This window comes from Rhipicephalus sanguineus, chromosome 3 (genome assembly GCF_013339695.2).
Source record: "Rhipicephalus sanguineus isolate Rsan-2018 chromosome 3, BIME_Rsan_1.4, whole genome shotgun sequence".
Taxonomy (NCBI): domain Eukaryota; kingdom Metazoa; phylum Arthropoda; class Arachnida; order Ixodida; family Ixodidae; genus Rhipicephalus; species Rhipicephalus sanguineus.
This window is the reverse complement of record NC_051178.1, coordinates 9,499,666-9,513,364: the sequence shown is the minus strand read 5'-3', so window position 1 is coordinate 9,513,364 and position 13,699 is coordinate 9,499,666. Positions and strand designations below refer to the sequence as shown.

At 44.5% G+C, this 13,699-nt stretch overlaps 1 protein-coding gene across 1 annotated transcript in view; it reads right to left on the bottom strand.

Moving 5' to 3' along the window:
• Positions 1 to 8,525: 8,525 nt before the first annotated feature.
• LOC119386441 (sorting nexin-4) overlaps positions 8,526 to 13,699 on the bottom strand; it is a 188,640-nt gene continuing 183,466 nt past the window's right edge. Inside the window, exons 10-11 of the mRNA XM_049413140.1 lie at positions 11,910 to 12,024; positions 8,526 to 8,862 (exon numbers count right to left, since the gene is read on the bottom strand). Of these exons, the coding sequence (XP_049269097.1) occupies positions 8,671 to 8,862; positions 11,910 to 12,024 (307 nt within the window). The 3' untranslated portion in view covers positions 8,526 to 8,670. The remainder of the gene's footprint in view (positions 8,863 to 11,909; positions 12,025 to 13,699) is intronic.

Below are 13,699 nucleotides of genomic sequence, written 5' to 3'. Positions count from 1 at the left end.
TCAAATCAATGATGACAAAGGCATCAGAGGAAGGCAAAGACCTCGCAGTTGTGCTGCTTAACTATCGTTCAACTCCAACGATAGGAGGAAAATCCCCAGCTGAGCTGCTAATGGGCAGGAAGTTGCGCACATTCCTACCAACCTTTCCAAGCGTACTACAACCGAGCTTTCCAACTGCAACTCACCACACGCTTCTCCACGAAAGGCAAAAGCAGTAACACAAACACGGAGACTGCCACACAAGAAATCTTTCGGCACTAATTCCTGGTCAGCCTTTGTGGCTCCACCTCAATCAAAAATTGGAAAAAAGCCACCGTGGTGAATGTCGGTCCAGAACCTCGAAGATACGCCGTAAAGACAGACACCGGAGGCATCCGCTTCAGAAATCGCATCCATCTGTGACCAAGAAACACACAGCAGACTGTTGCAGAGGCTTCGCCAGAGGACTACGACATAGCTGAGCCAAGCCTACCAGTGGCAACACAGCAAGTTGAGGAACGGCCTTGCCCACCTCCAACTACCTGCTCCGGAAGAAGGATCAAGCCTCCTGCACGCTATCCCAGCTTAAGAAGCGACTTCACTTAAAACTGAAAAGCTGGTTTACAAAAAAAAAGTCAAGTCACCAGGAGGAAAGTTGAGAGAAAGTAGACCGGGTGAGGAAATGAAATGAATGGTAGGAGATGAACAGTGATGAAGGCAGCTTAAACACAGGACGGGAGCCATAACAGGAGCACGGCATGTGCCCTTGGAGTTGGCCTGATGAACGTTTACCTATACATAGCAGCTGCCACAGTCAATATTAGACACCATATGCGAAGAAGTTGAAGCATTTTCCGAGAAAGAAAAAAATTCCAGGAATCTGAAGGGCTGTGAAAATGTGCTTTTCAATTTCAACTGTTTTCAAGGGCTTCAAGCACCTGTACACACCCTGATCTAACCACAAGCAGGTTTCAGCCATTGCCATATGATATTGTTAGAGGACTACATAAATATATTTTGTACCAATCTAGATAATGGTGTTAATGGAATCTGCAAAGATACATAAAGTGGTAAAGTTTATTGGTGCTGTTACTCTCACTGAATGTCAATAAAGAGAGAGCTAGGGCACTGTGCAAGCCAGAGTTCAACCAGAGGCCCACACAGAATAAAGAATTTTCACTCCCCCCACCTTGCACTTGAGTGGGCCTTTATTACGACTGTGAGAGGCATGTCAAGATATGTCCATAGAAGAAGAAATGCATTATCAGTTATTGTTTATGTATGACATTGTGCATTTTAGTGCATCAACATTGTACCAAATAACTCATAAAAACAGTGCAAAAACAATGAACGAGCAGAAAGAGACAACTCGTTTGTCCGTAGTTTGTGCACTGTTTTTTATGACAAAGGACAGCCAACTAACCCGAATTACCGCCTTTTCGAAGTGCCAAATAACTCATGCCCCTTTGCATGACAGAAATGCATGGTTTATCAGTGCAGGGCAAGTAATGCAGGAGTTTGGCACAAATTCTCATGTGGCATAACTGCCAGGCCCACCCATATTGTGACTCCATTGCCGATGGGGGCTTCTCAAAGACAAAGAGTTGTTGACACAATATGACAAAGCGATACGAGAATATTAAGAAAATGGTTTTGCATAACAAGTACCCGCGCACGTATGGAGGATGAATCGTGTGCCATTCGGAGCCGCATCAAGCCCGTTTCTTCTTAGTGCCACTCTTCATCATCACTTTGAGAATACCACAGGAGAACACGAAGAGATGACCAGCGGTCTAAAACACCAGTTTTATGTCGACGACATTGTGGCCGGAGCAGACACAGCGGAAGCAGCTTTGCTGGTCTGCAATAATGCAGCTAATGTTATCAATTAAGCAGAAATGCATCTGCGTAAATGGATGACAAATTCCACAAGTCTTCAACATCTCAGTGAAGAAAGAGAAGGCATTAATAAAGATATTCGTTTAACGGTTCCTAAGAACAAGAAATTACTGGGAGTTCTTTAGTACCCTGAAGATGGCGTGTAAAGGCTTGACACCTCCAATATTATGCAGCTCGTAGCATCCATGAGGACAACGAAGAGGAATGTTTTAAAGGCAGAAGCTGAGATATACGACCCATATGGCTTTCTGTCTCCATTCACAGAGCTTCAAAGGAACTAAAAAGTATGTGTGAGTCAGTCCGAGATGAACGCATACTTCAGTACTTCAGGCAGAATGGAATTAAATGGAAGTCTATAGCGGACTGCGCCCCATGGTGGGGCGGTTTCTGGGAACGGCTGATACGTACAGTAAAGACAGCAATACAAAAGGCCTGCAAGACAGCCTTGCTGAACTATGTTGAATTAGAGACCGTGTTGACAGAAGTTTATTCAATAGTACACTCTTGTCCATTAACAGTAATACCAAGTCAGTTGGAGGAGCCACGGCTTACACCGGCTCATTGTCTGATTAGTCGAAGGTCAGTCTCTATTCCTGATGACGAGATCACGGAGACGAAGCCTGGTTCGACCAAAGATGAACTACAAAGACGTTGGAGGCAAAGAAAAGCATGCCTTGATGCCTTCTGGAAGAGATGGCACAAGGAATATATTTTACAGCTACAATCAGCTCACCACATCAATGGCACTGCTTGTAGTAAAAGTAGGAGACTTATCATGAACGAGAAATCTCCAAGGCTCTTATGGGTTCTGGCCGTAATCGAAGAGACATTTAGGGGTCGTGACGATCACGTTTGTCTTGTCTCCCGAGAAAGTCAGACGGAAGGAAAGCACGAAAAGGTGTGCAACACCAAAGGGGCTATGCCTCTGGCTATGCCAGTGGTACAAATGAACACTTTCTAGACCAATTATACCTGTCTGCTTTGGTTCACTTTTTCCTTAATTTTTTTTTACTGAAGGCACAATTAGCTGAGGGCTTTTCCAAATGCCAGAGAGTTGAACATTTTTACAAAGACCTTAACGGGAAGACTGGACAAGGATTCAAAGCAGCTTCCAAACACTGCCATCGCATTGCGACTGCAATGATCTCTCAATCATGAAGTATTGGACAGAAGAGGAAATTCCTGCATTTCCGCAATGATTCACTCACCCTATATCATCCCAGCAGACTTTTATGAAATGGAAAATTAAAGGCAATCATCAGTACCATACAGTGACTCATAACAGTTTATTTGATCCCAGGGTCACTGACCCATGGAACAGGATTCAACGTGCCTGTCTGAACACTGCTAACGCAGTGCAGCTGCAGCATGACAGCACACAGCTGCAATGGTCCCGCAATGACGAAGTATTGGACAGAAAAGAAAGTTCCTGCATGTTTACAATGATTCGCTCACCCTACAATATTTCAGGTAACTTTCCTGATTGCCAAGAAATGGCTTGTGACATTTAAATTCATCACACGCCCATGGGACAACTTAAAAATAGTTCTGTGACTAAAGGCAGACACATATAAGTAATGTGTAGCTTCCTAAGGAAATGAAATACAGTTAAAATTCAATCTAACAAAACACAATTTCATGAAGTTCCTGATCTCACGAAGTATTTTGTGATTTTCCAGCAAATACCCATAGGGCTGAAATTAATGAATTAGCGCGGCCACAAAACTCGATTTAACAAAGTTTTCTTGGAAATAACTGCGTAAAAAGTGGTGATTTCCATTTAATTTTGCAGAGATGGGTTTTTCTTCGAGCGTGCACTCTAACGCTTTAGCCCTATAGCATTAGTTTGATGAGGCTGGACACTCCACAGTGCCCTTGCATGGAGCACTGGACTCAGCAGTCAGTGGCATTCTTACGTACCGGATGGTGCTAGAGGCGGCGGTAGCTGGTTTCGTTGCAATAATAGCTTCCTTGCAACTTTCTGACTTGGCCTGCTCGCACAATCGCTTCATTCGTTCTCCATGTATCGCCCATCATTGCTTCATGCAATGGTCTTTCTGGCTTGCATCACCTGGACATAGGCGACAAGGGAGCCTCATGTCAGAGCCACCCTCAGGCCGGCCTCACGGACTTTTCACCTGCGCAGCAATTAGATTAATCGCGAGAGCAATGGCCTGGTAGCTTTTGGTTGTTGTTATATGTTACAATTTTAGATTTCAAAGAGCCAAAAAATCCCCTTCTCGATTTTACGAACTTCCTGATTTAATGAAATAATTCAAGTGTCCTCACCACTTCGTTAGATCGAGTTTTAACTCAATACCGTAAAATCCGGAGCAAGCACCACTCCCACGGTGAAAGATAATCGGACAAGATTTGGAGGGGGGCCTTTGCTCGGTCACGGATCAAAATTCAATATGGAGGTGGAAGAGCCGCATGTGCTTCCAACGAAATGCGTTTTTGAATAGGCATGCATTTGCTGTCGTTATTAGCCCTTGTCACGCGAATAAAAACACGGAATGGAGCAGTGTAAAGGGCGGGAGGCAGGGGGGGAACACTTGCTCGGTCCCATTTGTAGATATTTCAAATATCCAGAAAAAAGGAGGGGGCGCTTGCTCGGGATATTACGGTACGTAGGCAGAAGAAATTTTTCAACATCAAGTGTGGATGGTGAAGGTACAACTTAATTACATTCTCAATAGACCTTGGTTGTGCACTGAAGTAAGGTGGCAAATTGGGCTAGTTGGAACATACTCGCCATGTTCAGCGCAAAAAAAGGAACACGAAAACACAAGGAAGTACACGACACAAGCGCTGTCTAACAACTGAAATTTTAATGGAAGAAACGTGTCATATATAAGCACAAAAAAAAAAAAAAAAAAAAAAAGCCAGGGACCAGCGCACGCGTGAAATAGCTGAAGCGTTTGAAATTATAAAAGCAAGAGACAGATGCGTGAGCCAGCCTTCAATCGCTCTCACGGAGGCTGAGATTACCTATCTACAGCATACGTGAGTATACATGCCTGGTGGGGGATAAGATTTTCTGTTTGGTTTTTGTGGCTTTTTTGTTTTCTGTTTTTTTTTTTTTTTTGTGCTTATATATGACACGTTTCTTCCATTAAAATTTCAGTTGTTAGACAGCGCTTGTGTCGTGTACTTCCTTGTGTTTTCGTGTTCCTTTTTTTGCGCTGAACATGGCGACTTGGTTGTGCATTGAGCCAAGTGTCGATAACACCATGTGTAGGCTAGTACCTTCGGGCTATTATGAAAGGATAGTGCATTATGGACAGTACCGCTACTGCACCAGAGTGGCGGCTGCACCCTTGCATGTTGCTGTAATCCTATATCCGGGGGACACAGAAAGCATGTTTGCCATGTTATTGTAGCATACAGCAGACAGAAGAGCAGTCTAGCCTACGACACGTTCGTTCAATAAGCAAGTTTGACTGGTGTGAGTGACAAGCAATGTTACACAAGGGTCTTCCAGGAAGCGTAAGGCTGCTAGACTGTGCACCCATTGGCCTTTTGCAAAGTTGGTTGCTTGAGCTAACCTCATTCTTGCTGTTCATGCCCTAAATAAAGATGCATATATCCTGCTGTGTATATAGTCATACCTTTTTCATTTACAATTGGTTTTTATTGCAACTACTTCAAAAGTATCACTCTCACAATCCTTATAAGCATTACATGGCGCATAATCTTACGTAAGGGCAGCTAAGCAGGCATATGAGATACACTGTACAAAAAGAGTGAACGCTTCTCGTCTTTCATTTTATATTTTCCGTCAGTACGCTTACAATTCAGCTTACAATTCGTAGAAGGCTTTTTACAAACCAACACCAAATGCGAGCGCACTAAACACGTTGAAGTGCTGTCTGGTGAACTGGCACTTGTATCAAACTAGCGAACGAAGAGCGCCTGCTTCCTCTTGCAAGCAGCTGCAATCCCTTGGAAACATGGAGCGTGATGACACTTCATAATGCAAGCAAATTCGACATTCAAACCTGAACACCTGCGAAACTGCCACAAAGCGAGAGCCATGTGTTCTTTCACATGGCAATCAGGCTTCTTTTATGCGCGAAGAAACTGTTCTAATAATAGTGTCAGTTATCAATTACGCAAAGCCGAACATTGGACGAGTTGGTGCAAGTTAATCATGTCGAACTGTAGCGGCTGTAGTGCATGAAAACACACGATCGGTTCTTTCGCAGAAAACTTTTTTCTGCTCGCGCAGCGATCGTGGATGAACCTCTTGTGCCGCAGTTCGAAATGTTTATCACGCTCCGTATCCACAACGTAAGAACGGCAGCATAGCTATATGATCACGCTCTCTGATACGTAAATGTAACAGGTACGCCGACATTTCAGACTAGCGGAGCAGAACTCGAAATAACAGAGATCACTACTTACTTGTGGCAAGGCAGCGCATTGCAGCACCTTCGCTCTGTTTCGCCCTCGACGTCCGTCAATCAAGCAAAGGCAGTACTAGACGTTCTCTGAGGCAGTCACGACGAAGTCGCTACGGGACACCGGTTTACGGACTACGTTGTCAAATGGTTGTCAAGACGAAAGCTGCATGTGCTGCATCATAGAGTTTCCTAAACTCTATGTGCCGCATGACTCACGGCGGCGTTCCAGAAAGCTCCCCCTAGATGTGACGGCGCCACCATCGAAAATCCCTAGAGATTCTCTCCCTAGGTACCTAGCCGTCGAACACAAAAGGATTTTGTACGTTTTCTAGACGCTCGCCCTGTTACGTAGCACTAGTGTCGATGTCGCAGCGTGATCAATCTTCCGTTGAGCTTTCGTACGCTGTTTGCCCTCGAAATAAAATTACTTCCACGCGACGGACGCCATTCAAATTTGGCCAAGCAGACCTATGCATACCGAGCAATCGAATGAATGACACATCTCGACTTTAAAATTTGATGTCAGTGCTCCTTTAAAGTAGAACCTTCCTGCTATCTTAGGGAGAGTTGTGAACGCAGGTGTGATGTTAGTGAGCGTGTTTTAGTTGAACGAAACAAGAAGCAACGAGACAACGGCTCGGTTTTCTCGGACGGTATATTTGTAACAATGAAAGCGAGATCGTTCTAGCTCGTTCGTAGTGGGTCAAGTACTTGAAACCGGCGATAGCAATTACAGCAAAATCTTTAGTGTATTAATTATTTGTCCGTTTCCGAACATTTCACCAGAGTAAGAACTCTGGTTTCTTTCTGTTGAGAAATTTCAAGCAGTTGCACTTCAACGCGCCGCATGCGACGAGAGGAGGTTGCACTGCCTTAAAAAACGCAGACCTTAACGGGACACTAAAGTAAAACAATGAATCGACATAGATTAATAAACTGTACTCTATCATATGCTAACAGAAGAGAAAATCACGGTCAAAGCGTCATTTTTAAATATTCCACCGAAATTTCCACGCGTGATGTCACGGATTTCAAATGGTATTTTTCATACTTTGGCACCATTGTGGCTCAATGAAATTTGAAACTTGGTATGTTATGTCTATGGCCCCCTCGCGGTACGATGTACTTAATTTTTATAGATTAGCAACTACGCATGACCTATTAGACACCGTCAAAATCTATGAAGTCACGGTGCTTGGTGCGGGAATTTCAAGGTGGCGTCGCCACCCACATTCTTTTCGTGGGTTTTCTCTCTTACCAAGCGTCTTCTTGTGGTAAGAGTGATGTTTTTGGTATTGTGAATTTTTAATTTACTAATGCATGAAAAATCATTTTTCCCTTTAGTGTCCCTTTAATGCGAAGGAATGTCTTCGCCTTCACACCCTCTTCCCTTCAGTTACTGCGAGCTGCGCAATACCCCCCCCCCCCAAAGGAGGTCCCTGGATCCACCCCTGTAACCCTACGGATAGCCAAAACTTCAAACGCAGTTGCCGTTGCCCCAACATGAAGCTGTGCTCAGAATTCACATTAGGGAGAACCGTAATCGTTGGTTAATTTTTTTCCAGCAAAATTAAAGGTGGTTGCTGGACATGCACCGACATTCTTATCTGAACACGCCCAGGTGCTACTTTCACTTACAGGAATAAAATGAAGTGGATCCATTATTTCTTTTTAAGCAGAGAGACATGCACATTCAGAAGTGGAAAAGAAGAAGCAAAAAACAAAGTACAATGCAAAGCATGCCCCAGCACAGTTACTGTAAAAATAATTCTCCCGCTTGTCATCTCACGAGTCTCTCACACGGCGGCAATGCAGTCGCCACAATGCATCACAAAAGGTGGTCACTTTCAAGAACGTCATTCCAAGCTGATGACGTGTTGGATTAGCTCGCTTCGACAAAGGCGGTGGCATGAGAGATGCATAAGATGAATAAGCATGAGAGATGCTTATTCCTGCAACCAATAAGGAATGATGGCTCAATGTTGTTGGGGAGTGAAAGAAGAGAGTGGGAAGGAGAAGCCACATTCTTGAGAAATGAGTGCCCACAACACCGATCACCCTGCAGGGTACCTCTGCATTGGAGGCGGATGCCCTAAACGCTTGAACACCGTTGCTGAATTTTCAGAAGGTACCCAAAGTATGGTACACAAGTGTCTCTGCACTGTGCCCAATTAGAACATACGTGGTATGTGCACAGTAGCAGTATGGCAATCCTTTGTGGTGTATCACATGACATGCTGCTCACTGTACATGACATGATGTTTTTATTGACTTTGACGTTCATGAATGACAACAAAACAGATGTTGATAACCATGCATCAACTAGAAGATTAAAGCTTAAAAAGTAGCTAAAGACAGAATGGTACCAGTGCTCCCACAAGCATCATCACAGCAGATCACTGTTTCTGGTAGATTGTTCACGACAGACGTCCTCCACACTGGTAGGCAATGTGTTGATCACTGGTGAAGCCTTGTTGACAGCTGGCAAATTGGCATTTCCACCAATTGGTGCGGCTTCATCCTCCAGTTGGCATATTTCCTCGAAGCACTGGCACACCCTTTCCCATATTGCAATAGACTGAAAAAAGCCCAGACACAGAAAATTTTCACAGTTACACATGAAAAACAAAGAACTGATAGTAATAATCTATTAGAAAACTACAAACAGCAATGTCTACTACTGATCTTACTTATGGCATGTAAGGAAGCTTACATTGCAGAAAGTAATTGCTTATGCATGCACACAAATAGATTTCACTTGACAACTGTGAACCCATGCTGTCACAATGATGGCATGGGAAAGGACGCCAACTTTCTGAAACTTGAGCTTGAGGGTAAACGAAATTCACTAGCTATCTTAATATTAGTTCATCTTTAGCCATTGTACTCACTGCAGATATAGCACACAGTTTAAGCTGCACATGAGCTTAGTCACCCGGAACGATCTCGTGCACAGGCAGGGCTAGAGGAGGAGACACGTTCTCACCTCCCCAAATGTGCACTTCATCACATAATTAATGTTGGGTGCACATGATGAGGCACATCAAGCCACCGTCTCTATTGGTGCAACTATAGTCATATGGCACTTGGATTCCAGTGCATCAAGTAGTTCACGAGTGAGGGTGCATTTTTTTAGACACTACAGATTTTTAAAATAAAAAATTGGCCGCATATCTGCGTGCTTCGCTGCAAATGTCGTCTAAAGACGATAGAAGAGGCGCTGCGTGAGATATGGACGTCATCTGGCAATACGTCGGGAAACATGAGTGCTGTGTTGCGGGCTGGTAGTCCCGGCGCAGCGGCAGGTGAAGATCGGCGGTGACGAACGCAACCGGCGGGGACGCCATCCAGCCCGAACACGCGGTTTGGCGCGATGCGCCGAAGGAGAAGAAACGTCCGCACTCAACGAGTACTTTCCACAAACTCTCTTATTTACACGTCGCCTGGGTAAAACAGGAATGCCAGGGTGGCGCCCCCTGTCATTCGTACAATGCAATACTGAACCGAAACCGAAACACAACATGAGCTTGTGCAGAGGGCACGGAGGAAGACAAGTTTCAGCGCAGTCGCATTTTCAGCGCAGCTTAAGAAACTAGGTCCTTTAAAATTGCGTATCTATGTAAGGAACACACCACCTAATACTTACCTAATGATGTTGCGCCTCAGATATGCGTAATATTTACTTTTTGATCGATAACGTTCACAAGTATGAACAGCCGTACCAGTTCCAGATGGGTGGGCAGTAAGCAAGCGGTTCAACTTTGGCCGGGTGGCTGAATCGAGTGACGTGCCGACAAACAGAAAGACAGACCAAAATTTCTGCGTTTAAGTTCCCCAAGAAAGACTATCGTCTTTAAAATGCTACGACAGTCAGGCCATTGTCGTCTTCGCAAATGAACTCTACACCGAGGAGGAAGAAACTTGGAGGATGCTTGAGCTTCACTTTCAAGAGTAGAATGCAAGAGCTTAGTCGGGCCCCGTGCGCATTCCTTCAACTGTACCGCAAGGAAAGGAACGTTTGTGCGTGTAACATTGGTCATTTCAAACTATCCCAGAATGCCTATTGCAAGCTCACTTGCAAAGTGCCCACTACACCATAATTATTCCTTTTGCTAACTGGCGAAGCACCCATCTGCGCAGCTGCACCCTTTGTACTAATGGGTGGGCAGCTTTAAATCACCCATTTGTTGACGCCTGGTGCCATTCTACACTTCTGCCACACAATATCACATGCATAAGGAGACTCCTTCCCCTTCATGACATTCTTATAGCGTCTTTTTAAGAAGGAGCTTCAAGCACTGGCGTGGCTCCGTGGTAGAACACCTGCTTGGCACGCAGAAGGCCTGGGTTTGATTCTCACTCAAAGTGAACTTTTTTATTATTTATTTATTTGCATCTATGTCAAATTTTTTCTCGTGGACAACACCAATGTTTTGCTCACAACCGACGACGCCGACACCGGAATTTCTGCGAAACGAGCTCTTAAACACTATCATGTTAAAATATTGCCACACCGAAAGTTACATTCAAATGCGTAATTAACAAAAACTCGTTAACTTTTTAATTATTCACTTGAGAACCGTTGTTTATATAGAAGTGTTGTAGGACCTGATAATTTAAGGCATGCCAATTTTTTAAAAGATCACAAAAAAACACACACACAATCTGCAATAATAATCATCGAAATTCAGTGCCCTGGTCTAGGCAATACCAAAACTGAGTGCATCGGGCACGCAAGAAATGCAGCAGTTGCGTTATGTCAGATCAGAAGCTCACGTGACGAACTTTGAAAAAAGGCCCATCACAGCAGAATATGGTCAGGAAAAACGGCAAGCCGGCTCAAGTACCCAATTGGACCGCTTGTTTTTTGCATTTGATGTGTAGTGCTTATACGTTTCCTTGTTAAACTTGAAAGAAATGCAAAGAACTCGTTCGCTTGTCTGCAAGAACTAGCACCGCAGTGGCTGCCACCTAGCTTTAGGCTGTACAGGGAAAGAAAAGGTGGAAACTGCGGTTTTCTTGGAAAAGAAACAGATAAGCACTACACACAAAACACTAGGAATAAGCGGTCCATTCGGGTGTATCTCGAATTTTTGCTCACGGGCAATGCTGATTTTTCGTGCACAAACAACGACACCGAAATTTCTGCAAAACAAGCTCTTTAACGCTTTCGCGTTAAGATAACCGCATCCCGCAGATAAAAAAGGAAAAGCCACGCACCTACTTTATTGCAGTTCAAAATCGACAACTCGTGTTTCAAACAGCTGCAAAGAAGTCCATAACTGGACGTTGATGCACCTTCCTGATGTGAACGATGGCTCGTTCATCTGCAGATGCTATGTTCATGCCATTCTGGCCGCACGCGCAGTTTTAACCTGTTAAATACAGTTGCCGCGTTGTGCACCGTCTCATATGTGCGTTGTCATGACTTATTGTGAAAGGGTTGTCGGCAATAAACTATACTGGCGCGTTCATCGGTGGCCATCATCTCGCCTTCGTTCTTTTCTGATGCTTATTCATAGAGGCATTGCCACAATCGCACAGAAGGTTGTGCAGAGCATCTCATGGCTCTCAATATACAGCTTGGCCCTACATACAAAGTGCATTAAATAATGAGCTGCCCACCTCTCTACAGAGGCGGATGTTGGTGCTGACAAATATGGTCAGTGCTCTGGTGAAGTCACGCTCCTTCTGCTCCCGAAACTTGGTGATCTCTGCCAAGGCCTTCTCGGAGAATTCCCTGAAAAGGCAAATTGCCAAATGCAACATTCTTATTGCAGGCATAAAACAGCATGATAAAAACACCCCTACACTCCAACAGAATATTCCACACTGCCTGCTCCAGACTCTCTTTCAGATAAGACAATACAGCAATGTCCCAAAAGTACACATACATAAATTGCACACCGATGCTTCAAACCGCCAGTGTCAGCTTGTAACCGCCAGTCATGACACATGTCGCCAACGATGCAGCCCGCCTGCTTCGAACTACCAGGACACGAAACACCAGAGTCTATTTTAGAAGCTGCAACATTACCACACCACCAGCACACCAGAGGCGGTCGACAACCGACACCCAGAGAAGGCACTTAGAATGTTCTACCTCCTTCCCTGGTTTCACCTGTGCTGAGGGTGAGTGAACTGTATCAAAAGCTCCAGAACCTCGGCAGCAGCCTATACAAGCGAGCAGTGACGAAGGAGCAGTCAGTCAGTGAGTGAATCAGAATAGCCATATGACCAGCCCAAAGATGGAAGAAGAGAGTCTCAGTGCTACAGTCGACAAGTCACGACCAGAGTTCCTTCAACGCCATGAACTCCTAACTCGGAAGAGCAGTGGTGAACATCACAGACATTTTTACTTCTTGAACATTCGCTTATGCACGTATTAGTACTGTAGTGCTAGTTATTATTTTAACCCAGCCAAGTGTGCATTTATATGAACGTTTGTAAATTCCTGAATTCAGAATATAAATTTTTTGTGTGTGTCAACTGTTGGCTCTGACTAGGTCTTGTCGACCACTGGTGGCATTCAGTAGCGCACCTACTCTTAAGTAGGTGCGCTACAACTAAAGGGACTTACTTTTAAACTGCCCTCACTTTTGTGGGGTGTTTCAGGGGACCGACACATCAGTCCTTCGAATCTGACCGGCGACAATGTACTTTCTAGAACAAAAGGCCTCTTTACTGTGTGTATAATCACCAGAAATTACTTGAAGACTTGCTATGCACTCATAAAATATAAACATTCAGCATACCCTCTCTCAACACTGCTTTGCCTATGTTGCTTTTTAGCAATGATGCTCACAATGCTGCACCCTTTCACTTGAATATACATATATCTCTGATGCTAATGTCCCTCATGTTACATCCATCATCATCAGCCTGACTGCGCCCACTGCAGGGCAAAGGCCTCTCCCATGTTCGCCAATCAACCCGGTCCTGTGCTTGCTGCGGCAACGTTATACCCGCGAACTTCTTAATCTCATCTGCCCACCTAACTTTCTGTCTCACCCTCGTGCATTTCCCTTCTTTGGAATCCAGTCTGTTACTCTTAATGACCAGTGTTCATCTTGCCTGTGTGCTACGTGCATGCCCATGCCCATTTCTTCTTCTTGATTTCAACTAAGATGTTCTTAACACCCATTTCTTGCCTGACCCACTTTGCTCTCTTCTTGTCCCTTAAGGTTACACCTATCATTTTCCTTTCCACTGCTCACTGCGTCGTCCTCAATTTAAGTTGAACCCTCTTTGTAAGCCTCCAGGTGCTTTCTGCTCCGTAGGTAAGTACCAGTAAGATACAGCTGTTATATACCTTCCTCTTGAGGGATGGTGGTAAACTACCATTCATGATTTCAGAATGCTTGCTGAATGTGCTCCACCCTGTTCTTATTCTAGTTACTTCAGTATCGTGGTTC